The 26,049-nt window shown below is 33.7% G+C and overlaps 3 protein-coding genes and 1 long non-coding RNA gene across 4 annotated transcripts; all 4 read left to right on the top strand.

Annotated features, from left to right (window-relative positions):
• The first annotated feature begins 318 nt into the window (after window positions 1-318).
• LOC123523801 (uncharacterized) lies at window positions 319-3,041 on the top strand. The gene is made up of 2 exons (XR_006681172.2): window positions 319-1,626; window positions 1,912-3,041. It is a non-coding gene; the product is annotated as an uncharacterized LOC123523801 (long non-coding RNA).
• Window positions 3,042-6,421: 3,380 nt separating this feature from the next.
• On the top strand, window positions 6,422-8,684 carry LOC128545836 (uncharacterized). Its single transcript, XM_053539541.1, has 2 exons — window positions 6,422-6,574; window positions 7,778-8,684. Exon 2 carries the CDS (start codon window positions 7,800-7,802, stop codon window positions 8,343-8,345), a length of 546 nt encoding a protein of 181 aa, XP_053395516.1. The 5' UTR covers window positions 6,422-6,574; window positions 7,778-7,799; the 3' UTR covers window positions 8,346-8,684.
• A 7,079-nt stretch (window positions 8,685-15,763) lies between these two features.
• Window positions 15,764-17,787, top strand: LOC123523800 (uncharacterized). Its single transcript, XM_045301476.2, has 2 exons — window positions 15,764-16,019; window positions 16,909-17,787. The coding sequence occupies exon 2, from the start codon at window positions 16,945-16,947 to the stop codon at window positions 17,488-17,490; it is 546 nt and encodes a 181-aa protein (XP_045157411.2). The 5' UTR covers window positions 15,764-16,019; window positions 16,909-16,944; the 3' UTR covers window positions 17,491-17,787.
• A 474-nt stretch (window positions 17,788-18,261) lies between these two features.
• LOC123523799 (uncharacterized) lies at window positions 18,262-21,396 on the top strand. Its single transcript, XM_053539891.1, has 3 exons — window positions 18,262-18,417; window positions 19,968-20,498; window positions 21,316-21,396. Exons 1-3 carry the CDS (start codon window positions 18,397-18,399, stop codon window positions 21,394-21,396), a joined length of 633 nt encoding a protein of 210 aa, XP_053395866.1. The 5' UTR covers window positions 18,262-18,396.
• Window positions 21,397-26,049: the final 4,653 nt, after the last annotated feature.

Below are 26,049 nucleotides of genomic sequence, written 5' to 3'. Positions count from 1 at the left end.
TTCATTTAAATCTGGCAAAATTTGGCAGAATAATTAAATTAAACATTCATTTCAGTAATTAAATTATCATGGCAAATATATAAAAAAAAATCATTGAATGATTACGTTAAATGTTATTATCTGCAAAGATTATATACGGTTTATCTAACCGACACAAAGTCAAATTGATAGCCTAATTTTCTATATTTTCTGAAAATACGTCGACGTTATTGCTATCATAGTAATTTCCCCATCGGTCGAAATATCGGTCACATTAGCATGCGCTAATTTTAAGAATATGATAGGCTTAATATCCTTACATCTGGTCCTTTTGGGATCATGGAGTCAATCAAATATTTCTGAATGATAGAGTTCTGCTTAACGATATCTATGAGAAGATCACTTGGCTGTATAGAATGCAACCAAGTATTGTAATAGCAGACTAGTTTTCATTCTGTTCATGAGATGTAATGAAATGAGCAACACCTCTCGCGCTCCCTAGCAATTGATGGACTCCGTAATCTTGTTTAACAGACTCCAAACGGGACTTAAAGACTGTTGTTTTGATAATCTATATAATCTACTTAAAGGTCTGTTAGAAGCATACCAATCAACCGGATATATGATCTAACTGAAAGACATTTATCTAAATGATTTGACTTAGTCTGTTCATGAGAGGTCTGTTGGAAGCATACCAAGCAACCAGATAAATGGTCTAATTGAATTATTACCCAAACATTGGGTCTTAGTACGGTTATACTTATTACAGCCGTCACACAGCACTTTCAGACGGATGTTATAATAACAAATTCGGTAGAAGATCATTGGAAGGAAAGAACGCAACCAAGCAAAATAATAGCAGATTTGTTAAGACAATGCTTGGGGCGTGAGATGTGAAGGACATGTCGTTACCATAGATGCATTCAATGCTTTAAAGGGATCTTTATAGAATGCCTAGTTGTACAGAGAAGTTAAAAACGTCAGATTTATGCAGATGTAGTTGAATCTTGTATGGAATATGATTTACTACTAAATCACAATATCTGCAAAACTGTATGCATGTATCAAAATTTATTTTAACAATAGTATGAAAGATATTGGATAGTTTACTCGCCATATGTCACGTCTATCATAACTTATCACAACTGATTTGTTAATGTCGCACGTCGATGTTACTACATACAAGTAAACAGTATTTGGACTCTATATATCAAAAGTTTTCTTTCCTTCTCTTTTTTCCTGACGATTCATTTTTCTTTGTTAAAAACATTGTTATCTAGATAACAAGCTTAAACAAACCAGTAAAATATTTGTACAGCCTTCCACATGTTACATTGGGGTTTTATTATTATTATTTTCTGGTCACATTACAACGAATAATGACTGGATAATCACGTAGTATTCTTATCTATCTCAATGTCAACACTGATTTTCTTTCATACAATTTAAGTAAACTCTCTGCAAACCAGATAACTCCTATTTTCCAAAAATAAATACGCCTATTTTCTATATTTAGCTTGTACTTTCCAACACGGAAGTTATTTAAACGTCAAATACCTATTCATAAATCATTAGCATTGAAATTTGAATATCTAACGTTTGCTTTCCACTGGAAAATATTCTGTCTCGGGACTAACATTAAAACAGGTAATTTTTTTTGTTTTGATTATAAAAGGGAAGTAAGTATTTTAAGCTAGCCAGATGATTTACAAATATTGACATATTTTCGTATAAGATATAAATCAAAATCATTTTATTATTTACTAAAACGTAGTTATGCTTTCATTTCTATTAACTTATCTACCGGTCTTGACTTCTTTTGTTTTACATATTATTATGATGTGTTAAGTTGTGTACATCTGTTTTGAGTACTTCTTATGATATAGAACAATCACAAAAACACTAAGTTAACATTCAATTTCAATTTGATAGACAACTTGGTGGCGCAGCGAATGGAATGGCAGGCAAAAATAAACTATATCGTCTTCTACGGGATGATGAAAACCCGTTGCTATGTGGAATAACAGCTAAAATTCCTTTAGCGACTGAAACTCCAATGAACCATATTCGTCATGGGTCAAGACAAAGTTCACAATGGATCTCAACCTCAAGAAAACTTTCTGATGTTGACAAATTTATAAGACTTAAGAGAAAGACAGAAGGAGCGTGTGTAAGATGTAGAGTTGTAGAAATAGATGAAATAAAGGTGCGCTGGTACGCAGAGATGGGCTGGTATAGATTTCAACAACTTGTTCAAACATTTATCGGAACAAATACTACATATCTATTTTGTCAGTTCATGCAACAGACGACGGGTCAAATATTAGATTTTACCGACCAAAGAGTTATGGACGCGTATATCTCATCAGTTCTATCCGGACAAGAAGACAAAAAAGCACGACGTTTTGCAAAGAACTATAGCGAGGTTCTTGTTGAACGCTTTATCCCCGCAGATTGTTGTGTTGCTATATATCACAGGTAAACTCAGCAATACAACAATATATTCTTATGATTATCGGAATGAGAAATTTGTTGCAAAGTCATTTCAGTGTTGAATTAATCAAACCGAGCCTGCAACATTTTCGTTTTTGTCGTGTTGAGCGATCTGTGAAGTTTCCACTTTTCTCTATTTTCCTATGCCATTTTGTACTGACCACCTGAAATCAGTAGATGTATTATAATATGTTTGATATACACTGCATTTCAACGTTTACATTTCAGTATGAATATTTGTTATTTATTTTAATTTTTATGAGTGTTTAGAAATTGTTAGAGATCATACATGTGATAGATACTACGTATCTTAAAACGCATCCTCTGTATTTTCTGAATGTTTTGTTGACTCATGTATTTTAACTAACATATAATACATATCATCACAGTTTATTATAATTTATGAATGTGAATCATGTACTGACATTAAGGTTTATGGGGAATATCTTCTTCTTCTTCGCCATGTCATATAATAAATATTCATACACTTTTAAGACTTTCTTTAATATAAACAAAGGAAGATTTTACAGTGTATTGTCTTGTCGATTTAAACACGTTTTTCAAAATGACCTATTGTTTGCTTTTTCGTTATTTTCCGTCCATTTACGCCTAATAATGATTCCAGATTAGTATCCTTTTCTTGTGAAATTCGAAGGTGTTAGAATGGAAATAGATTTAAGCTTTGCGTGCCTTATTGGCAAATTAAACACGTTTTTTCGTTAAGACGCGTCGTAATTAATCATTCAAGTCTATTCACTAAGCATCTGAACATAAAACCATGTTTTATTTGCCAACAAAACACGCAAAACTAAACTCTATTTCCCAAATATATTATAGAATTCTATAACATTCAGAAATTGCTATCTTCACATCTTTATCATGCCCCAGATTTATGTGGGGGCATATAGCGCTGCGTCTGTCAGAACGTCTATACTTTCTGAAATTTTGTGTGTCCAACTTCTCGCACATTATTAGCTTGGTTTACTTCAAACTTTCACTGATGAACAAGCTTGATGTGCAGATGACCAAGGGAGGAAAATGTGCTGTGGCTATTTTTACCGTATTGGTGTCCTTATGATCTGTGTGTTCAACTCACTCCTCAAACACTACTAAAAGGATGTGCTTAAAAGTTTCGCAGATGAAGGATTTGGTTTAAAAATGACCAAAAAGGATGGATTTTTTCTGTGGCTGTTTTTTTTCTAGAATTATAACCCTTTTTTTATTTCACAAAATAGGCCAGGTAGTGAAGGAAATTTGTGTGTTCAACTCCTCATACTCGTTTTGAAGGAATGGATTCTCAGATGCCCAGCCTTTTCAAACTTCATGTGAAGATGGCCTGTAATAAAAACTTTGCTATTAAGAGGATGGCACAGTGTGTGCTATGGAGACAATTCTTGTTAAAAACAGAATAGCAATATAACAATTATAAAAGTATTAATTTAATACGAGGTTTATTTATTACGTACTAACATCTACATAATTAGACGTAATGAAAGGAAATATCTATGAGATTTGTAACAGTTTTGGACATGTAAGGTATTGCACTTCTCATACACTCATATGGTTGATACCGTCTCTGCTCTGATTTGGCACGTTTGCGTTCTAATAATATTTTAACAAGTTTAAAAGATTCTCCGACTTACCTATCACGAAATGACAAACATTCATTGTTCTAATTGATGCATATAGAATAAACGCAATAAAAGAAAATAAAATCTGTTCATGAGAGGCAATGAAATGTGCGACACCTCTCACGCCTCCTATTAAGCGGAACTCTATCACACATCCAATGAATGGACCCCGTGATCCCAAATGACCAGAAATAAAACAACACTTAATCCAAGTACAAGGAGACTTTTTAGAGCCGAAGCCAAAAGGCAGTAATGTGTGTGCAGTAAATGTTAACACTGAATGGACATCTCTTGTTATCACTAAACATGTAATCAGATCTTAATGTATGTATGTGTCTGTATTCATATTTCAGTGGTATATTGATGAATGGACGGCTGCGGTTTTGAATGTTGATTTCCCTATTGTACTTTGTCCTTGATTTTTGTAGCTAATAACGAACCAGGCATTACTGCAAGCAAGGCCAGACTGTGGCTTTGTTTTGGAGGTCAGGGTGGCCTTCTCAAATGAATATAATCATGCTAGAACTTACAGTTGTTAAATCTCACCGAGACTGAATTGTTTTGATAACTTTTATCTAGTCTGTTTCTCTCAATGCTCTGTCTTCTGCAAAGAAACTGGGTGCACGAGTTTTGCTTCTTGCTTTTTATACAAATTTACAAGGACATTTTTGTGTTTTTCATACCATACCTTCTGTTGCCACTCCACTGTGTTGGGAAAATCCTGGCGGGGGGGGGGGGGGGGGTCACTGCCCTGTGACTTTGGAATCAGGTGGGGTTAGGTGTGTGTAGTAAACAGATTTAAGATCTCTAGTGGTGTTTTTGCTATTAGGGTTTCATCGAACTGAACAAAATCATTTAAAAATAAATCATAAAAGTATCAAAAGTACGGCGGTATGATTAGGACACACATTTATCATTTTATTTTTAAATTATCCTGTGTGCTCAACATAAAATGTTGAGATAAGATGTATTGAGCTAAAGATAAGATGTCGTACGGTCGAGATAACATGTCCTGCTAATGACTAATGATGTGATGTCTAGCGTGAACTCTCCTTATCATATTTTAATCGCACGGCACCTGTTTTCGAGCCCTCAACATCGTATTTCGATCGCACGACATTTGATTTCAAGCGTGTGATATCCTCGTTCCAGTCTACGACATCTTGTTTCAACGCATCACATCTTATCTAAAGTCTTAAACATACAATCGTATAAAAGTTTGAACCAGTAAATGGTTAAACTTGTGTTTTATGTGTGTTCCTGTGTCTACTGTCACTGGCGATTGTTAGGAATACACCTTGTGTTTGTAATTTTGTAATGTATGAATATGATCTGGGTTGTAAAGTGGGGTTTAACGCCAGTAAACTTGTTTAAACTCTCTAGTTTTGCCACTGACCGTTCTAGGACGGTGCACTCGGTCTGTTTCTTTATATATATATATTTTTTGTGTATGTTTGTTACTTTTATATTTCTATTATTTTATTATCATTATTTATCTTTATTTATATATGTGCTCCGCTATGTACATATATTTTAACGTGCCCATATTTCCACGTGTTACTGTATTGGCAGCTGCGTTCCTTGAATGAATGTGTTTTTATGTAAACATAACCTTGGATAACAATGAAAATTTCACGTGAATAATGTATAGCCGGTTCCATCATCAACTATTCTAAAGACAGAATCCTTTGAAACATTGAGCATATCAAACGCTACCCGTCTTGCACTTTATATCGCAACTAGCAGATAGAATTAAAAAAATCTTAAAGTAATTCAATATAAAGTGGTTTTAAATAAAACATTTTTTCTTTTGTCATTGAAACAAAGATGCTTGTCAAGCGTTAAATGTTGTGAATGAAGTTTATTATACTTTTAATCATCATGTTTAATGAGCATGTTAGAATAACAATAAGCATGGCGCTTTCTTGTGGATTATGGTCTGATTTACCACGGTTCAGAGTTATGAAGCAACACCCAAACTAATATGTAACCGAAAATAATTTCCTTTTTCAACATCTTTGGGAATTAAAGATATATAATACCTCCTCAACAACGCATGCAGTGTGTGCGCGCTTTAGCATGATGTATGTGTTACTGATAGAACATTCGCTAGTATTCTATCCAGTATTATGCAAATATACGTATTTATGTTTTGATATAAACTTGGTTTACCATGACGTAAACGATATGTGTATATCAATCTTTTTTATCAATATGGGTCTTAGACTTTTTGTACAGATCTAAAACAAGTAACATGTAATTTCCAATATCATTTTTTCTATATTAAGCAATGCGTATTTTCCGAGTCCGAAGTGTATATTTAATAACTGGTTTTAATAAAAACATTCATTATAACAAGAAACGCCAGTGAAGTGCAGATGATTTTTAAAGCTTTAAGTCGAATTTGTGGATTTCGTCTTTTACGGGAACTGATATTCTTAATTACTTGAGACTAATATTCAACGTAACAGGTACAGTTTTTTCATTTAGTACTAAGGATTTCATGTGTTCAGGGGCCGTTTCATACAGCTTACTTAGGATAAGATAGGAACTTATGTGTAACGTGTTTCGAGTGCATCATTTTAAATAGACTCGTTTTCACTATACGGCTATTATAAGAATAAGAGTCGAACAAAAGTTGTCCAAAAAGTTTAAAAAATGACAGATTTTAAGTATGGTATGAATATGATATGAGTTATAATTGTTGAAATAAATGTGTTTAAAAAGATCCTTCATAGAAGAAATCGAAATGACAACAACTTAAGAACATTTGTAGAAATAGACCCTAGTGTGATTTAGTTACATCTTTTGAAATAAATGTGTTTAAAAGTCCCTACATAGGAGAAAATTAAGGATAAAACTGTTTGACTGTTGGAACTTAATTGTAGTCGTGAATGAACATACATTATTTTAGGTGAATTCTAGACAGGTTTATTACTGCGTCATTTTCATGTAGGAAACAAATGACACTTTTGAAAAGAAGTATCAAATTGTTTTGTCTTGTACGTCTGAATAAATCAGATTACTTTTTGTCTTTGCTGATATTCATACTAAGAGAAAACTGCATATTAATTTAAACAAATAATAGATTTTTTCTGTCTGGTTCAAAAAAATAAACAAACACGATGTGATATTCATATGGTTTACCTGAAAAGGTAAATAAAGCTTAAGATACGCTTTTCTTAGTATCAGTATAGATTTTCTAAAAGGTTAACATTACGTAATGCATAATATGACATAAGGTAGCATGTAATTTCCTTAAATCTATAAAAAGAAGTATTTTCCAAATATGATAAAAATGATTTAAATGATGTAATACTTTAAATCCCAGTAATTGAAACGATTTGTTGTATTACTTCCAATGTCTGATGAAGTTTTTAGGTACATGAAAGATGTGCTATATTAATGTGGTATGGTGATCATGACAATGGTGTGATGATGATGATGATGATGATGATGATGATGATGATAATAATAATAATGATAATATCATTTTTAAAATTATCAGTACTTTTTTGTTTATTGTAAAAGTTAATATCTAATACATTTACATTTCAATTAATATTATTATTATTATCATAATTATTATTATTATTATTATTATTATTATTGAGTTTGTTATTTTTATGAGTGTTGTTGTTGTATTATTCCATTACATTTACATTTGACCTCAGGTAACGTTGCCAAGAAGAGCAAATGGCAGCCAGAACCAAACTCTATCGTCTTCTACGAGATGATGAAAATCCCTTGGACGAAGGAATAAAAGCCAAACTTCCCAACGAAGACAAAACTCCGTTGCAGCATATTCGTCACGGATCTCGGCATAATTCGCAATGGATCTCAACCTCAAGAAATCTTTCTGATGTTGACGAATTAATAAGATTTAAAAGGAGAAAAGAGGGGCGGTCAAGACGGTGTAGAGTTGTAGAAATAGATGAACAAAGGTTAAAGTTGTATGCAGAAAAGAATAGAGATAATATGCGACAACTTCTAAACTTAATGATGAAAATGACAGTTAAAGAACAACGGATAATGTGGAAATTATTCACTCAATTATTGGAAGAAACAACAGGAAAAATATTTGACTTTACCGACCAAACAGTTATGAACGAACATATCCCTAAAGATCCTTTCAGTCTAAGCGAAAACGAAAAGGCACGTGGTTATGCAAGGAGATACAGCGAGGTGCTCGTCGAGCGTTTTATTCCGGCCGACTGTTGCATTCGCATTTGCGACAGATAAAATCAGAGTTTAATATGAAGTTTGCAACAACTTAAGCAGAAACTATGTATATTGAATGATACTTTAGTGACTAGAATCTTTGTTAATTTGTACATTCACAGAAGACCTTGCATGGAAGTTACATGAGATATGTTTAACTATAGGAAGTCATATTGTACATATTTTACTTCATTTTAATTTCATTAATCATACTTACTAAATTTTGATGGTTGTTCTCATACCTTATGACGAGAGCTTTTCAAAACAGCTCGAAAGATTTCACTCATACTAAATCATTTCAGAGTCATGTATTAGTCAATTACCATAAATGTGTGCAATAAATCATCATTTTATATTTCATTGACTGTATTTATTTCGTTCTATCAAAACAGATTATGTGTTTAACTCAAACAGAAACAATATCTACATCTAAATCCATAGTGTACTGCCCAACAATCAATTCTGATTATAACTGGGAGGCACTTTGTCTAGGACAGACTGTTAAAAGATGTACAGGCTCATTAGATGCAAAGTTAAAAAGAACTACAATTACTAAGATTAAAAACATAGATATAGATTAGAAAGCAACAGTTGTAAACCTCTCAGTGAATAGAATCACGCTGAGGCTGGACTGTATGTTTAAGGGGAGACTATTCTAGGAACAAATTGTTCTTGGAAAAAAGGAGTCGGAACGGTATTGCTTATGAGATTGTGGGATCAAGTTGTTCTGGCTCCTTGTAGGCATGAGATGGTTATGGTCAACTGCAATAAGACTGTACTTTATTTTGAAAAATATAATATGGGAATTTTTGATACAGCTATGTGTTGAGGTCCTTAAGCATTTGAGTGATTGATTGTTTGGCCGTAGTTATTACATACGCATCGAGCTGCAGATCGTTGTACTCGTGAGGGATTTTTGCCAAGGATGCTATATAGATGAGCAATATTCAAACTGTGGTCGGACATGGGTGTTATTTACATAAGTAAATCATAGGCGCGATCTCAAGGCCTGTGCTGCAATGTGTATGCTGGGTGGTGAAATAGACTTCTTAAAATATCAATACATCAAATCAAATCCCTATCAGTACACCTAAATTTGCCATGAAACTGACCCCAAGTCTCTAGCCCTCTCCGTTCATGAAATATCTATCAGAAAACGAGTGCCTTTCTGTTGCAAGTTCCAGGTAGATAGAAATGTGGCACAATGAAACGGTACGAAATCACGGACTAGTGTAAAAATTTGAAACGCCAATATCGCGTGTTTGGTAGGTAGTTTGTTAAATTGTCTAGAGAATTTATTTCACAACGGCCCGGGAAGTGAACCCATTGCTCGCAGGCTCGATTCTCGAGATTCTGGCCTTCAGTAGACATAAGTATCTTTTGAAGGGGGCTCATATTTCACTACATATTTTTCATTTTGAACTAGTTTAGGATGAAAAAAACAACTTATTTTTGTCCCAGGTCCGATACTGGTGCCTGTGCTCCGGGCATGTTATTTTTAAAAATAAGAATATATTGTTTCTGATCTTTTTTGTCATATAACTTATCTTAAGTAAATAAAGTCTGTAAATAAGAAAATCCACATTCAGAAACTACTGAAAAACGGAATTAATGCGTAACATGTTGCCTTAAGTCGACGTTCTTCACTTCTCTTCCATGTATATTTTACAAAACATTTGCCTAAAATAGGGGGCAAATGTTCCAACTGGTAAGGATAACTTTCCAGTAAATTTTGAACATAGTGCGAATTAAGTGAGAGTTTATGCACATTTAACCGTATAAGCTCCCCAGTGGTGATTTGCCACCGACCGTGCGGAGAAGGTGCCCCGCAATATTCTGTGTCCTTCTCACGACGGTTTTACTTTTGTTTTTATACGCCTGTCTCTAAAAGAGCGGGGCGTATTATGTGAACACCAATGGCGGGTGGGCGGCGGTCGGTGCCCAAAAGCATATCCGCTCTCTAAGTCAAACGGTTTTCATCCGATCTTCATCAATCTTGGTGACAAGGTTTGTGGGTATAATATCTCGGCCATGTTCGATAACCAGCAAAATCCCCCCAAGCAATCTTGAATTTCGGCCCTTGAATTACTCAAAATTTGCAAATTTAGTCTTGTCCGCTCTCTAAGTCAAACAGTTTTCATTTGATCTTCACCAAACTTAGTGACAATGTTTGTTGGCATAATATCTCAGCCAGGTTTGATAACCAGCAAAATCCTCCCAGGTACTCTTGAGTTATGGCCCTTGCATTACTAGAAAATCTGCAAATTTAACCTTGTCCGCCCTCTAAGTCAAACAGTTTTCATCCGATCTTCATCAAACTTGGTAACATTGTTTGAGGGCATAATAACTCAGCCAAGTTTGATAATCAGCAAAATCCTCCCAGACACTCCTGAGTTCAGGCTTGTGTCTAATTATAATTATAATTTAATTAATTATAATTAATTAACAAATTTGAAATAATTTAAAGTACTTAATAATTGAGACAAAAGTCAAGTAATTGTAATTAATTAATTACTGACACAAATTTGACCAATTATTCTAAATTACATATAATTATTCTTAATTAATGTGCCTCAACTGTTAGTGCTCAGGTAAAATTTCACACTGTAAAGCAGTCATAGTTTATACTTTTTGTTCTCTAAATAATAAGGTGTCAACACCTTTTGTATTCTTTCATCACTTAAGCTTAGTGCAATTCTGGTCTGTAATAACTTTAACTGTGGTTGCTACACAAAAGCTGTCATTTGTATTATTTTTCTTAAGAAACTATTATATTGATGAAATAATGTAACAGTATCTGATAGTAATTCGCTCTTGCCTTTTTTTCAGTCCAAACAAAAAACACACACACATAAAAACAGGGAAACAAGTTTTTGTTTTTGTCTAGTACTGTTTGCCAATATAAAATGATTTTATATACTTGAAAATTGTGAATACAGTAGTGTCACCTCGTATAGTACAGAAGCCAACTTGTAGGAAATTTGTCTTGTTTGCTTATAAGTATAATACATCTGCGGATGTCTCTAAATTGCTTTTTGTACTTTTAGCATGTGTAAATGTTAAGTTCTGCTCAACCCGGGGCTAGAGGGCGTGGACGGTAGCATGCATTTCCACTACCGTCCATGAACAGGCTCAATCAAACCGAGCCTGCAACATTTTCGTTTTTGTTGTGTTGAGCGACCTGTGAAGTTTCCACTTTTTTCTATTTTAAAAGTAGTCAAAACTACAGAAACTTTATAAAACAAGTCACTCTATTTTTAACCAACGTTTCGGCTACATTAGCCTTCTTCAGGGTTCAAAATAAACATAACAAAGGAAGTGACGTCGATGACGACAATGTCGTAATTAAACAAAGAGTTTGGCGTAAAAATCATAAACAGGATCACAGTATGATACATAAATACTGGTGAAAAAAATGCAGTATAAGTGCAGTGATTAAGGAAAGGCACCAGTAAAAACTGATTATGGAATACAAACACAGTAATAATATATAGATATACATGTATAACAAATATTTCAGAAAAGCTTTGAATGTATTCCTTGTGGAGACACAGTACCTAAACGATACATCCAGGAAGTCTCTTTTAAAAGCCTTTTCCAAGGATTAGTTACTTTATCAATGGGCATAAATGAGAAATCCAGGATAGCAGATGTTCAGAAACATTAGTAGTAGTTTCTGGATAATAATTGAGATCAAATGTATAGCTATTCATTCTTTGTGAACATGACTGGTGCGTTTGTCCAACATACTGTTTCAAACATTTATTGCATGTAATTAAGTAAATAACATCAGTTGAACTGCATGACAGATCATGTCTAACATTATAACAAGATGTATTAGAGGAACTAGGAAATGAATTATCTTCATTAATATTTAAACAGTGTGTACAGCGACGTCTATAACATTTACTTACACTACAATTTATGTCTTTCTTGTTCATCTAGAATGAACTAAAACATCTTAATATTCTTGGTCTTTTGTAAAGCAATACTAGTTATAGTCATATAACTGCTAACACTCTCTTGTTGAGATATTTTAGAAGATTCCAATATTGGTTTATTATTTTACCAATATTAGGCAAAGATGGATTGTAGGTACATACAAAAGGAATGACTTTATCCGTATTTTTGTTACTGCACGAATTAAGAGCGGCTTGCATTGATGGAGAAGAGACCTTCTTTAATGCCTCATTTATAACACATACGGGGTAATTACGTGCTTGAAAGTATTCTCTGAGCTTGTCCATTTCCTTGTCAAAAATGGTATTATCCGAAGTAATACGCATAAAGCGCTTAGCCTGGCTAAAGAAAATACCCTTTTTACATGAAACTGGATGACATGATGAAAATTCTATGTACTGATGACTGTTAGTGTCTTTTTCATGAACACTAGTGTGCAGGATACCATTTTCGTCTATTTTTATGTTAACATCTAAAAAAGTAGCAGTATCTTTAGGGTAACAATATGTAAATTTTATAGTATCGTGAAAACTGTTCAATCTGTCAAAAAAGTCTAATAATTCCTCTTCTGAATGATTCCAGATGAAAAAAAATTATCATCTAGAAACGTAACCAGATAAGTGGTTTCTTATCACAGGAGTCTATAAATTCTTTTACAAGTTTACCCATAAATAGAGAGGCAAAACAAGAAGCCACTTTTGTTCCCATAGCAGTTCTAAGTGTTTGAATGTAATTAATTTCATTGAACTGGAAATGGTTTTTTGTAAGTATTAATTCTATGATTTTAGAAATATAGTTAATTGAATCCTGTGATCTACTACCATTTTTGATTAAATATTTGCAAGCATCAATGCCCTCACCATGAGGAATATAATGTATAAAGATGTTACATCGAGTGTTACAAGATATGCATCTTTATCTATGCCAGAGAGGTTTTGTAACGTTTTGATAAAATCTGCTGTGTCCTTAACATAGGAAGGTAAAGATTCCATGTATGGTTTCAAGATTGTATCAACATATGCAGACATATTTTCAGCTAAAGCTCCACACCCTGAAATAATAGGTCTCCCTGGGTAACCTAGGGGTAAATCTGGGTCAAACGTTTTATGAATTTTAGGTAATATATAAAATTGTGGCACTCTGTCTGCGTTTGCGGGGTATTGATTTTCTAAAGTTGATTCTCTAATATTTTCTAAATTGTTAAGACTATCATGTATGTCTTTACTGAACACTTTCTGGGGGTTTTCATCAAGTCTCTTATAATATTTGTTGTTTTCTAGCTGTCTATAAGCCTTTCTGTTCATTATAACGATACTGGAAACTTTATCTGCTTTCTTCACGACAATAGTTTCATCTTGATGTTTTAACGCCTGTGTTCTTCCTCTGATAAATTTGACGTGTATTTGTCTTTTATGTCACTAAGTAATATTTCATTGGTAACTTCCTCTATATAAAAACCAAGGGTTGAGTCTCTACCAGATTGGGGTATAAAAGTAGTTTGCTTAGGCATACATTACCATGAAGTTAGCTGCATTGAAACGTTTTATTTTACCGACAGATGCCAGTGGAAATATTAAGGCACAATTTGATGATTAATTATAACTAGTTACTTGTCCTGAATAATTGTAAGTAATTCATTATTTGCCAAAAAAAACAAGTAATTAATTGTAATTTAATTGATAAGATTGTCAAAATAATTGTAATTTATTAATTTTTTTTATGAAATAATTAGGCACAACCCTGCCTGAGTTATGGTCCTTGAATTACTCGAAAATCTGCAAAAGCCTTGTCCGCCCTGTAAGTTGAACAGTTTTCATCCGATATTCACTAAACTTGGTGACACGTTTATTGGGTATAATATCTCAACCAAGATTGATAACCAGCAAAATCACCACAGGCACTCCTGGATTATGGCTCTTGAATTACTTGAAATTTTGCGAATTTAGCCTTTTCCGATCGTCAACAAACTTACTGACAATGTTTATTGCCAAAATATCTCGGCCAAGTTCAATAACCAGGCACTCCTGGATTACGGCCCTTGATTCGAGGCCAAATTCGATGACGGGTATATTTTGTAACAGCCTGCCACTCTTGTTGTGTTTATATATATATTGTGTTGACATACATAGGGTTTTGTTTTTGCTTTTGAAAACTATGCTCTTAGAACGTGGCTTTTCCAAAACAGTGTTCTTGTCATTGCATCAATACTATCAAACAAAAAATCAAACTAATATGTATCTGACGCGACGGTAAGCAGATTTGTTTGTGACTTTTGTCTTGTTAAATAGCGCTGTCGGAAATTGTATGAGTCTTGGTGAACTTATTTCCGAGGAATGCTTTTGCCAGTATTTATATACAACTAATACATTGTCACTTTTATATATATTAAAACGTCTAGCACATTCGCTAGTATTCCTTAAACGTATATGATTGGATACAATGTGGTTTACCAAGTAGTAATTGATACCTGTCAATGAGATAAAGTTAAATGACCGGCAATAAAGACGTAGTAAAATACACCCAAATTAAGTAACGTTAAATTTCCAATAACAATCCAGACCAGAAAAAAGTTCCTCTGATAAAGAAGCATTTGTTGTAAGAAATAAACGAGTGGTGTACGAATTTGAACTTTGTAAGCAAAATGCATTTAGTTTAGGGACAAATATTCTAACTTATTTGAGGGAGACATATAATTTGCCTACATTATTTTCCAGCGGCTTGTTGTATCGCTGTTTATGACTGATAAGCATAGACTGTAAACTGGCAATATTGTGATGTATGGAAAAGCGACACTCTATTTGAAGAAACAGCATTTATTAGTGCGAAATCTGCTAATTCTAGCTTGGTGTTTAAGTTGGAAAAGGATTTGTCTTAATTCCAGATATATAGCAGGCCAGCTATCCAAATGTACTATCACTTGTTACAGAATTCAAATTAAAGATAAATCTTACTAAATGTATAATATAACTATATTATATTAACTTAAAAAGACGAAGTTAATTAAGGATAAAAGGAAAGTCTCCAGGCGTAGAACATATCATTTTAGTGGTATTGAATCCAAACCCTCACTCTTGGTCCTCATCATAATGTATTAACACCCGTAATGGCAAGGAAACGCACACAATTGCTCGTGTTAATACAGTTTAACCAAAGATCACAATTTGGAAAAAATAAAAGTGGTTTTTGTTAACAGATGGTCTCTCAGACCATGTAAATTTGCACAATAAATGACTACACGGCAGGTGAAAATAGTGACCTTTATGAACAGGGCTTTATCCGGAGGTGGTTTTTAGCATAGGGTTTACTGTAAAGAGGAAAACACTCTAACGAACCTCCACACGCATAACAGAAATATTATAATCATAACTGACTGAATAATCATATGGTTTACCAAAATTGATAAATATAGCTCAAGATGCGTTTATTTCTGAACTAGTACTGTTATCATTATGTAAACAGAAAGAAAGAAAACATTGCACATGCTTATTGATTCTTAATTAAGTTACGCGTTCTTTCCATAAAGTTATATTTAGAAACAAGTACTTTCCGAATCAAAAGGTAATAAAAACAATTTATAGGGTAAGAATTTCAAAAGCGTTGCAGTTACTGAAACGATCAACAACAGCAAGATTATTGCTGATACTTTTAGTGATGAACATAATATTTCACGGACAAATACATCAATTTCTATTTATTCGGGAAGTGCGATTCATGATATTCTGAGACTTTGAACAGGTAAATATATTTTTAACAATTGAATGAGGGAAACTCTGATTTAAGAACATTGAACATTTTTTGCTTAAAATATTGTGTATATAAAGAAGTTATGGTTTTCTTAATTATCTTTTGTGTTACTTGATTTATTAGATAAACATATTGATGTTATACATCTTGCAAATGCAGACGCGGAACACTTATTTTACATAGATATTGTTTATTGATATATCTTCTGTTTAATGTGTACAGTGCTTTAGGGTATAGCGGATAGCTAACTAATTTTTCCTGCATTCCAATTCAAAGAAATGACAATAACAGTTTTTTTTAGTATATCAGACAGAAAACATCTATTTTTCTTAAAACAGTCAGCTTTTCATAGAAATTCATGTGTTTTTTCTCTCCACGCCATTGTTTACATATGAGCTGATTTAGGGTGTACAGGATAGCTTTGGTCATTTTTTACATTATTAGTTTAAAATCCACATCTTAACAAACTTTCCAAGACTTCTGTACTATAAATCAGAATAATAATGTATTCTCTTTTCAAAAACATTCAGCTTTTTAAATTTCTATCAAATACTTTTCATTCACTGACTTTTTTTACATATGCACTGATTTAGTCTATAGGGGATAGCTTTATTTTACATTTGATGACATATGAAAAATAAAACAACGAGCAAATATTTAAAATTACGTCAGAATGTCTGTTGGCATGCCAGTAAAAGAATGATATGAAAATTTATACAATAATTCAAGTCTAAATATAAAATTTATCAACCTATCCTCTATACCTTAAAATCCGCTATACCCTAAAGCACTGTATTTCATGTTGTTTTTTTCTTTATATTACTTTTAATACATTTAGACATAATGATTTAAACAAATATATGTTTTTATTTCTCCTCAGGTCACATTTTGGCATCAACAATCAGAATTAGAGCAAATGGCGGGCAGAACCAGACTTTACCGACTTCTTAGAGATGATGAAAATCCGATGGAGGACGGAATTATAGCCAAACGTCCTCTTGCAGACGAGACTCCGCTGAAACATATTCGAAATGGATCTCAGAGAAACTCTCAGTGGATCTCGACATCAAGATATCTATCTGATGTTGACAATTTTATAAAACTTAAAAGAAAAAAGGAGGGAATGTTAACAAGGTGTAGGGTTGTTGAAATAGATGAACAAAAATTACAGATACATGCAGAAACATGCAGAAACGAAATGCAACAAATTCAAAACAATGTGATGAAAATGCTGGGTTATATACCTCAAAATATTGATGCATTGCTGCATAAGTTTACTGAACAAACAATAGGTGAAATTCTAGACTTTACAGATCAAAGTGTAATGGACACACATATCCCTTTCAATCCTTTAAGACCACATGAAAACGAAAGGGCACGAGGTTACGCAAGGAAATACAGTGAGGTTCTCGTTGAGCGCTTTATTCCGGCGGACTGTTGCATTTACATCTACAACAGATGATTTAGACTTTAAAATGAGAGGACCAACTACATAAGATATTGACAATCATTGTTGCTAATGAAGACATTTAATGGAAGTTACTGTTCAGCTTAAGGCTGACCACCACCAAGTGAGACTATATTGGACTACTATTTATTTTGTACTGAATGTTAATGTATACATGTTTTCTTTATATATGGTTTTACTGGCATATGTCTTTTCAAAAACTTGCAAAGTCATATCATAATCATGTACAAGTTGTCATTACTCATTTAGTGAAAAAAATGTGTGCAATAAATCCAATATTGTTATGTTTTACTGATTGTGTTTATTCATTTTATCCCATCCTATATGCTTACACAAAATATATGCTGAAATATAAAAAGAAATGAAATATACTGAGATCTATTTATCGTATAGTGTTACTTAGTATTGCCGAATGATATTTCCTAAATAGTTTTAGTAATTATTCGGAGCAAACTACGGAAATACGTTTCGCACTAACGTAAGTTAGGGAAGGCTTTAACGCCAAAAAACAATCTCTAGGTGTCGTGGGGACGACGTTAGAAGTGTCTCTACATACTTGGACTCAGTGTTGTTATTGCTAGGGGATGACCTTACCAAACGGAGTCTGCCTTTATTTTGCTGGGTTGCGCTCTATGCTTCCAAAGGATCTTGCAGATTTTCTTTTTTATTTAGGAATAGCCCAGAACTTGTTCAAATCGAGTCCCTGGACAATAATCATTTGATTGAGTAATCAAAACAATCACGTGGCTATGTTCTAATAACGTTGTATTCTTATTGAATCCTTGCCATTATTTGTTTACACTAAAGCTAAATTTATATTTTCGAAAAATGGAGATGACTAACTGTCTTTGGTCATAAGATAAATGATAACAAAACTTACCATATGCACTTCCTTATAATATGGATACACGCAAAATACTGGTATGTGAGATTGATACTTTTGTTATATAACAATATGCTTACGTAATGTACCTGGCTTTGATACGATTTATTTATTTAAGTTTAAAAGATTATGTTTAAAAGATTGAAAACAAACTGACATACTCTTAATACTAAACTACGCAGACTTGGGTCATATACTTGCAGTATGTTCTACTTTGGATTTAATTAATTCAATTAAATCTATAGGAAACCTCTTACTTTTTAAACGAATTATGCAATAACAGAAAAGAACTTTATCTATGATAATATGACTTGAAGTTCATCATAGCTACATACAAAACGCGGAAGTAAATTACTTTTTTATCTTTTATATAAATCTATACGTAAAATGTAACATAGGTACAAAAGCAGATATTTAAATAAACACTGACACCGTCTTTCTATAGCATTGCACTTTGAATTTCTGTTATATACCCCAGTCATACATGTGTATACGGCGCGGATAGCTATGTCTACCACGGATTGGTACGGATTGATAAAGGTTACTACTTTCAGATACGGCTCATGTACGGATTGATAGTTAACACACTGATTTTCAGTTATAAGATTTTAAGTGGACGAGTATATACCTGTTGGTACCTCAATCCGGGAGGTCTTGAATTTGAAACCGGTTGGCACATAGAAGTACTAATTGCTGACAGGAAGCGGATTTAAACTTCATATTAAAGATTAAAACAGTATTCACTTTGCATCTTAACACGGAGGTCATTCTTTATCCTTCATATCTCTCTGCACTATTCATTACAGTATAGGTTTATCTGATTTTTGATAAATAATACTTCAATACCGGCTTTAAACAAGATAAATTAGTTTAGCAGGAGCATAAATTTGATAAACATAGTTTGACTAATAAAAATATATGAATGTGAACATTTTCATTATATTTGTCACATATTTGCATCTGAAAGCGGTTGATAAGATTTTGGTCAAGTGACTTTGCTTCCGTTTATGTTTACTGAATGCTTGATAAATGTTAGACCAGAGGTTTGATTTCCTATCCTAGTTGCCAAACCAAGATGGTATTATTCTAACATAAATACATGTTTTAGTTTCATAAGCATACTTAGATGAAGAAATTATAAAAATTATATGCTTATATTCGTCAAGTTTTGCAATAACAATTACATCTATTGCAGAAATCAAGTTCTTGAAATAATTATTACCTCCCTTAATTTGTGTTTTAAGATGCGCAACAAACATAGTCTGAAAATAGATTAAGGCGGAAGTCACTCACTTTAAAACTTGCATTTTGATTCAGATTGTCAAAATTACTGATTATTTATAAATACAACGTAAAAATAGAAATTACTTTGGAATGAAGATTTTTGGAGGGTTATATAGCGGTTTTCTACCTTTTGACGGTGGATGAAGACCCCCGCTCCCCATCCCCCACAACACCTCGTGCATCCTTTCAAATAATAAGGACCTAACAATATGTTATTGGTCGTTCGTTCTTTATAGTAGTAAAATGGTTCCAGTATCAGTGCTGATCGCAAAGTTGATAATTGAATGATATCATAACATTACAGGTTCGGAAAGATCGGTTCATGACTGAGGGCTCCGTATTGTATCGTCTTCTTAGGGAAGATGAAAATCCATTAGCCGAAGGGATAAAAGCAAAACTGCCTCTTGATGAAAGTCTTCCGTTGTCACATGTTCGAAACGGATCAAGAAAAAATTCCCAATGGATATCAACAACTGCATCTATAGAGGCTGTTGAAAAATTTGTACGATTAAGAAGGAAGAAACGCGGGAGTCGATCAGTGTGCAGAGTTGTCAAGATAAATAGGAAAAAACTTGAAAATTATGCAAAAGAATGTGAACTGAATGTAGAACAGGATTTACCACTACATCAAGAGACATTTTGCGGCAATGGATTCTGGGAAAATGTCGTTCCTTTTGAGAAGAAAACTGGAAAAATATTAGATTTGACTAAAATGGAGGTCTTAGATACGTATCTTCCGAAACAACCAAATGTTCAAAAATTTAACGAAAGAGCAAGAAGTTTGCGACAAAATATCATGAGGTTCTTGTTGAACGCTTCATTCCAGCTAACTGCTGTATATGTGTTTTTAAAAACACATAATTATAATTTTAGTTTTTCAAAAAAAAACATCTTTTATTTTGCATTTGAATAATTCGTTTGTTTATGTTTGTCATGTGTTCAATGTTTTAAACATACTCGTAATCTACTTGGTCGGTATAAATGTTGCTCATTTCAGTAACTTGACTCAACAAGACAAAGTCAGCTATAATTTGTTTTGGGTGCGTTCTGTATGCTTCCTAAGGATACCTTCAGTTGTTTAAAGCATGTATAAATAAAATTTAATCACAGAACTACATACTGGTAGTAAAAAAGCTAGACAGCAAGGACAAGTAAAATATAGACAAATAAAGAAACACAGCGGGTGCTGCCTTTGAACATTTCGTGGTAAAACAAGAATTTAATTCGGTGCATACAAAACCTCACGTTCAAAGTTATGGGACAGTGTAATAAAAAATTACTACCACCAGATAAATAGGCTTATGGTACCAGGTAAGGGCAGATGACGGTGTACGAAAAATTTTGTAAATAGCAAAAACGCTTGTGTAAAAATATAAATGAACCATACAAGTATACAAGCAATGCCTTTGAAGAAGACACAGCAACAACTAAAATACCTCGACATTGTTTGTAAACGTGTATTACGTGACTGTTCTATTTATATAGCAGCATGTATTCAGAAATGATAATCAATTACACAACAGAGAGTAAAACCTCCATTGTTCGCTTACTTCATAACTGGTTTAGAGAAACATGTTTTACTGTTATTTTTAATGAAGTTATCTAAATATAAGATAGTAGTATAATGTACTTCATCCTCATTTTTACTGCAGTTTATGTTCGTTGTAAATATACCTATCCGTTTGAATATAAATGAAGTTGTTGTTGGGTTTTACGTCACTCCGACACAATAATAGGATATATGAGACTTTCCATCTTTGACGGTGGAGGAAGACGCCCGGAGGGGCCCCTCCGTGCATTATTCATCGCGGGTAGGCTGCTACTGGGTAAACCACCGACCTTCCGTTAACCAGATGGATGGCTTCCTCACATAAACAAGAGGGCCATGGTGGCCCTATATCGCTCACCTGAGTTTAATTGCTTGCTTGAACAAATTTCTTTGCTAAAGCTTCAAAAAAAAAAAAAAAAAAAAAACTAGGTGAGAAGGTCATGGTAAAGATTCTTCAAGATAAGTACTGAAATCTGTTAAAAAAAGTATACAAATCTCTTTGCTGTAGCTTCAAAAACAAGAAAGTAGGTCAGTAGGACAGGGCTAAGAACATTAAAGATGAGTATTGAAATCTTTATCGAAAGTTACTTATGATCGGTGTGCAAAACTGTACATGTCATCCAAATTTCAAGGCTGTATCTTAAAAAAAAAAGTAGGTCAGTAGGTCAAGGTCACAGTCAAGTGACCCCTAATTACTTGGGGTCATCAGGTTATTATAATTAAACAATCTAGGAAATATAATCAGGTAATTTTTGAAGTATTTTTTCCTATATAACGCATATACAGGTGACCCCCGGGGCGGGGCCTCTTTTCACCCCAGGGGCATAATTTGAACAATCTTGTTAGAGAACCACTAGGCAATGCTACATACCAAATATCAAAGGCTTAAGCCTTGAACTTTCAGACAAGAAGATTTTTTTTTCCTATTTGTCTATGTAAAACTTGGGGCCCCCGGGGCAGGACCTCTTTTCACCCCAGTGGCATAATTTGAACAATTATGGTAGAGGACCATTAGGCAATGCAACATACCACATATCAAAAGCCTAGGCCTTGCAGTTTCAGGCACGAAGATTTTTAAAGTTTTTTCCTATATAAGTCTATGTAAAACTTGGGACCCCCTGGGTGAGGCCTCTTTTCATCTCAGGGGCATAATTTGAATACTCTTGGTAAAGGACCACTAGGCAATGCTACATACCAAATATCAAAAGCCTAGGCCTTGGAGTTTCAGAACAAGATTTTTTTAGTTTTTTCCTATACGTCTATGTAAAACTTGGTACCCCCGGGGCGAGGCCTCTTTTCACCCCAGGGACAAAATTTGAACAAATTTAGTAGAGGACCATAAGGCAATGCTACATACCAAATATCAAAGGCCTAGGTCTTGTGGTTTCAAACAAGAAGACCGTCGTTTATATGACTGAAAAATTGTTGAAAAAGACGTTAAACCCGAACACACACACACACACACAAACAAGAAGATTTTTAAAGTTTTTTCCTATATAAGTCTATGTAAAACGTGGGACCACCGGGGTGGGGCCTCTTTTCACCCCAGGGTTTTAATTTGAACAATTTGGTAGAGGACCATAAGGCAATGCTACATACCAAATATCAAAGGCCTATGTCTTGTGGTTTCAGACAAGAAGATTTTTAAAGTTTTTTTTTCTATATAAGTCTATATAAAACTGGGACCCCCAGGGGGGCCTCTTTTCACCCCAGGATAATAATTTGAACAATCTTGGTAGAGGACCACCAGGCAATGCTACATACCAAATGCCTATGTCTTGTGGTTTAAGACAAGAAGATTTTAAAGTTCTTTCCTATACATGTCTATGTAAAACTTGAGACCCCCGGGCGGGGTCTCTTTTCCCCCCAAGAGGCAAATTTGAACAATCTTGGTAGAGGACCACTAGATGATGTCACATACCTAATCAAAGCCCCATGCCCTGTGGTTTTTGACAAGAAGATTTTCAAAGTATTTTTCCTATATAAGTCAATATAAACCATGTGACCCCCGGGGCGGGGCCATATTTGACCCTAGGGTGATAATTTGAACAATCTTCGTAGAGGACTACTAGATGATGTTACATACCAAATACCAAAGCCCTAGACCCAGTGGTTTTGGACAAGATCATTTTCAAAGTTTTTCCCTATATAAATCTATGTAAACCATGTGACACCCCCCCCCGCAACCCCCAAGGGCGGGGCCATATTTGACCCTAGGGGGATAATTTGAACAAACTTGGTAGAGGACCATTAGATGATGCCACATACCAAATATCAAAGCCCTAGCTACTGTGGTTTTGGACAAGAAGATTTTTAAAGTTTTTCCTTTCGGTTGCCATGGCAACCAGAGTTCTATATGGAATTCATTTCTTTGACTAATTTTCAATGAGGATCATGCAAGGAACATTCTGTGAAGTTTCATCAAACTTGGACTGGTGGTTTAGGCTGGGAGGTGTTGACGGACGACGACGGACAATCACTGACCACAAAAGCTCATCCTTGTGCTCAGGTGAGCTAAAAATGCAACGCCACGGTTAAGGCTCAAACCCACATTGGTGAGACGAAAGTAATTTGGAGTCAGCGAACTAAACCACTCGGCCACAAAAGCCCTTTGACTATTAATAAAGGGAACGCAATTCAGAATACGGTTGTACTGATGCTTGATGGAAACAACGCACTTTCCATCTTCCGTCTTCTGAGCTAAGCTTTGAATATAACGGCGGCAAAAAAGCTTCTATGTGTTTATAAGTTATTGTATTGCCAAGGCACATGGAATTTAATTTGTGATTTACATTTTGTCCTCGTGATTTTTAACACGGTGGTCTCTTTGAACAAATATTTTCAAACAACCAGGCACAAGAGGCATGTCTGATAAAGTTAAACACTATACCTCTGTTGGGACAGTTTCACTCTGCACCTGCACACCTTAGTATGATGGCAAATATTCCTGTAACGTTTTGCGACTTTGAGTTTCTTTTTCAAATCTATAACTATCCAAACTAATTGGCATAGCAACATTTTTATGAACAGCCCGCCATAATAAGGTTCTCAATTTTACTTAAAATTTATGGCATACAATTGGTACTATTATGTAAAAGCAGAGGTAAAATGTGAGTAGATTTATAACTATCACAACATTTCATCGTTGCTGGATGTAAGGATGGACAGGAAGCAAGTAAAAGAAAAAATAACTCAATAACAACAACTTTAATAATGAATAATGACGATAATAAATACATGTATTTTAAATATACTGTCATTCAGCTAAGATCAAACATGGAGTGTAAATAAAACCTAAATTGCATACTGAAGAAACCCCATGGCACAAACATTAAAGTCTAACGTATATTCTTTTTTTTTTTTCTCAAATATTTAAACTGTGAAAATAAATAAACACTATGAATATGATAAAACAAACAAATGGAATTCAAAATACTATTTATCTATACATAAAATGGTTATATAAAAATAATTTAGTAAATTAATACACATGATATTATAACAGTACATTGTGGACGAAAGAAAAATGAAACAAACATTTAAAAGCAAAGTGGACGGATTCTATGCGGTAAAATTGAAAAAGAAAATATTTCAATTAACAGAATTTATAATGTAGACTGTTTTGTTTGCCAATAAAAAAACAGAATATTTGTTTATTTTAGTGTAAGATTGAACAATCTTCCACGAGTGAACACCAGATGCAATGTTTCCACGAGTGGTTAGCGGAAATGTAAGATATGGTGTTCAGGAGTGAAAGATATTTTGATGAAAAACAAACAAATTTTCTTTTCATTTCATATTTTGACTAAATTTACCTACTTCATTTCTTACCAGTAAAAATATATCTGTTATTTTTCAAAGTGAAAATATCAGATATAGTTCACTAATACTTGGACAATTCAGTGAGAAACACGTTTTAAAGATAACTTTGTACTTTTCAACATGAGTTTTTGTTTTATTCAAATAAAGACATCTTCTACAGAGGGAATAGTTTAATTCAGACAAAACGAAATAAACATTTTAATAACAATAACAAACAAGCATACAACAATATTTAGTGCTTTAACTAAAGACATGTTCTAATGCAGAGTACGTTTGAGAGAGAAAGAAACAAGCAAACACAGATGTGATAAATGGATATTGCAGATCCGCCATGTATCATACATCAAAATCAGGCAAAATATATATGTAAGTACACCTCTGGTGAACAGATTCATAAGGCAAATGAGAAAGACGCTTGCTGGGGAAGCTAAGAAAATAAGTCCACAAGAAAGAGACAAGTGCATCTCAAGTAACCAAAATTGTACATACATTATTCACCTAAAACCAGAAAAAAGTATGTCCAGGGAAATGGTTCATGTATGATAGGCTGCCAGAAAGTGGAATGCCTGATAGTCTGTATTCACAGATGGTCTTTAGCAAAGGTTTCTCCGTATATAGAAGTAAAACAGAAGATACATTTTCCTAGCAATTGGGTGATATTTTCAATGCAGGAATATTGTCAAATATATACATCACAAATTAGCGATCCGACACAAAACAAGAGCTGTCCATAAGACATCGCGCTCCACTATTCAGGGATTTGACAGTAAAATGAATATATGTCTGAATAAGAGACCTCTACTATAAAAGGAAGATACACCAAGGGGCATAATTCCATCAAAAGATTGCAAAAAAGATTAAGTACAGTACAAATGGGGCATATTTCTGTCAAAAACACAATTAAGAGTTATGGGGTATGTAGCCACACATGCAGATGATTATAAACAAATACTTTTAATTTCAAGTCATTATCTTTTAAAGTACCAAAGATATGTCTATGAACGAAGCTTTAACA

This window comes from Mercenaria mercenaria, chromosome 3, assembly GCF_021730395.1.
Source record: "Mercenaria mercenaria strain notata chromosome 3, MADL_Memer_1, whole genome shotgun sequence".
NCBI classification, from domain to species: domain Eukaryota; kingdom Metazoa; phylum Mollusca; class Bivalvia; order Venerida; family Veneridae; genus Mercenaria; species Mercenaria mercenaria.
Note: the sequence above shows the minus strand (reverse complement) of the source record. Positions and strands in the feature narration are given on the sequence as shown.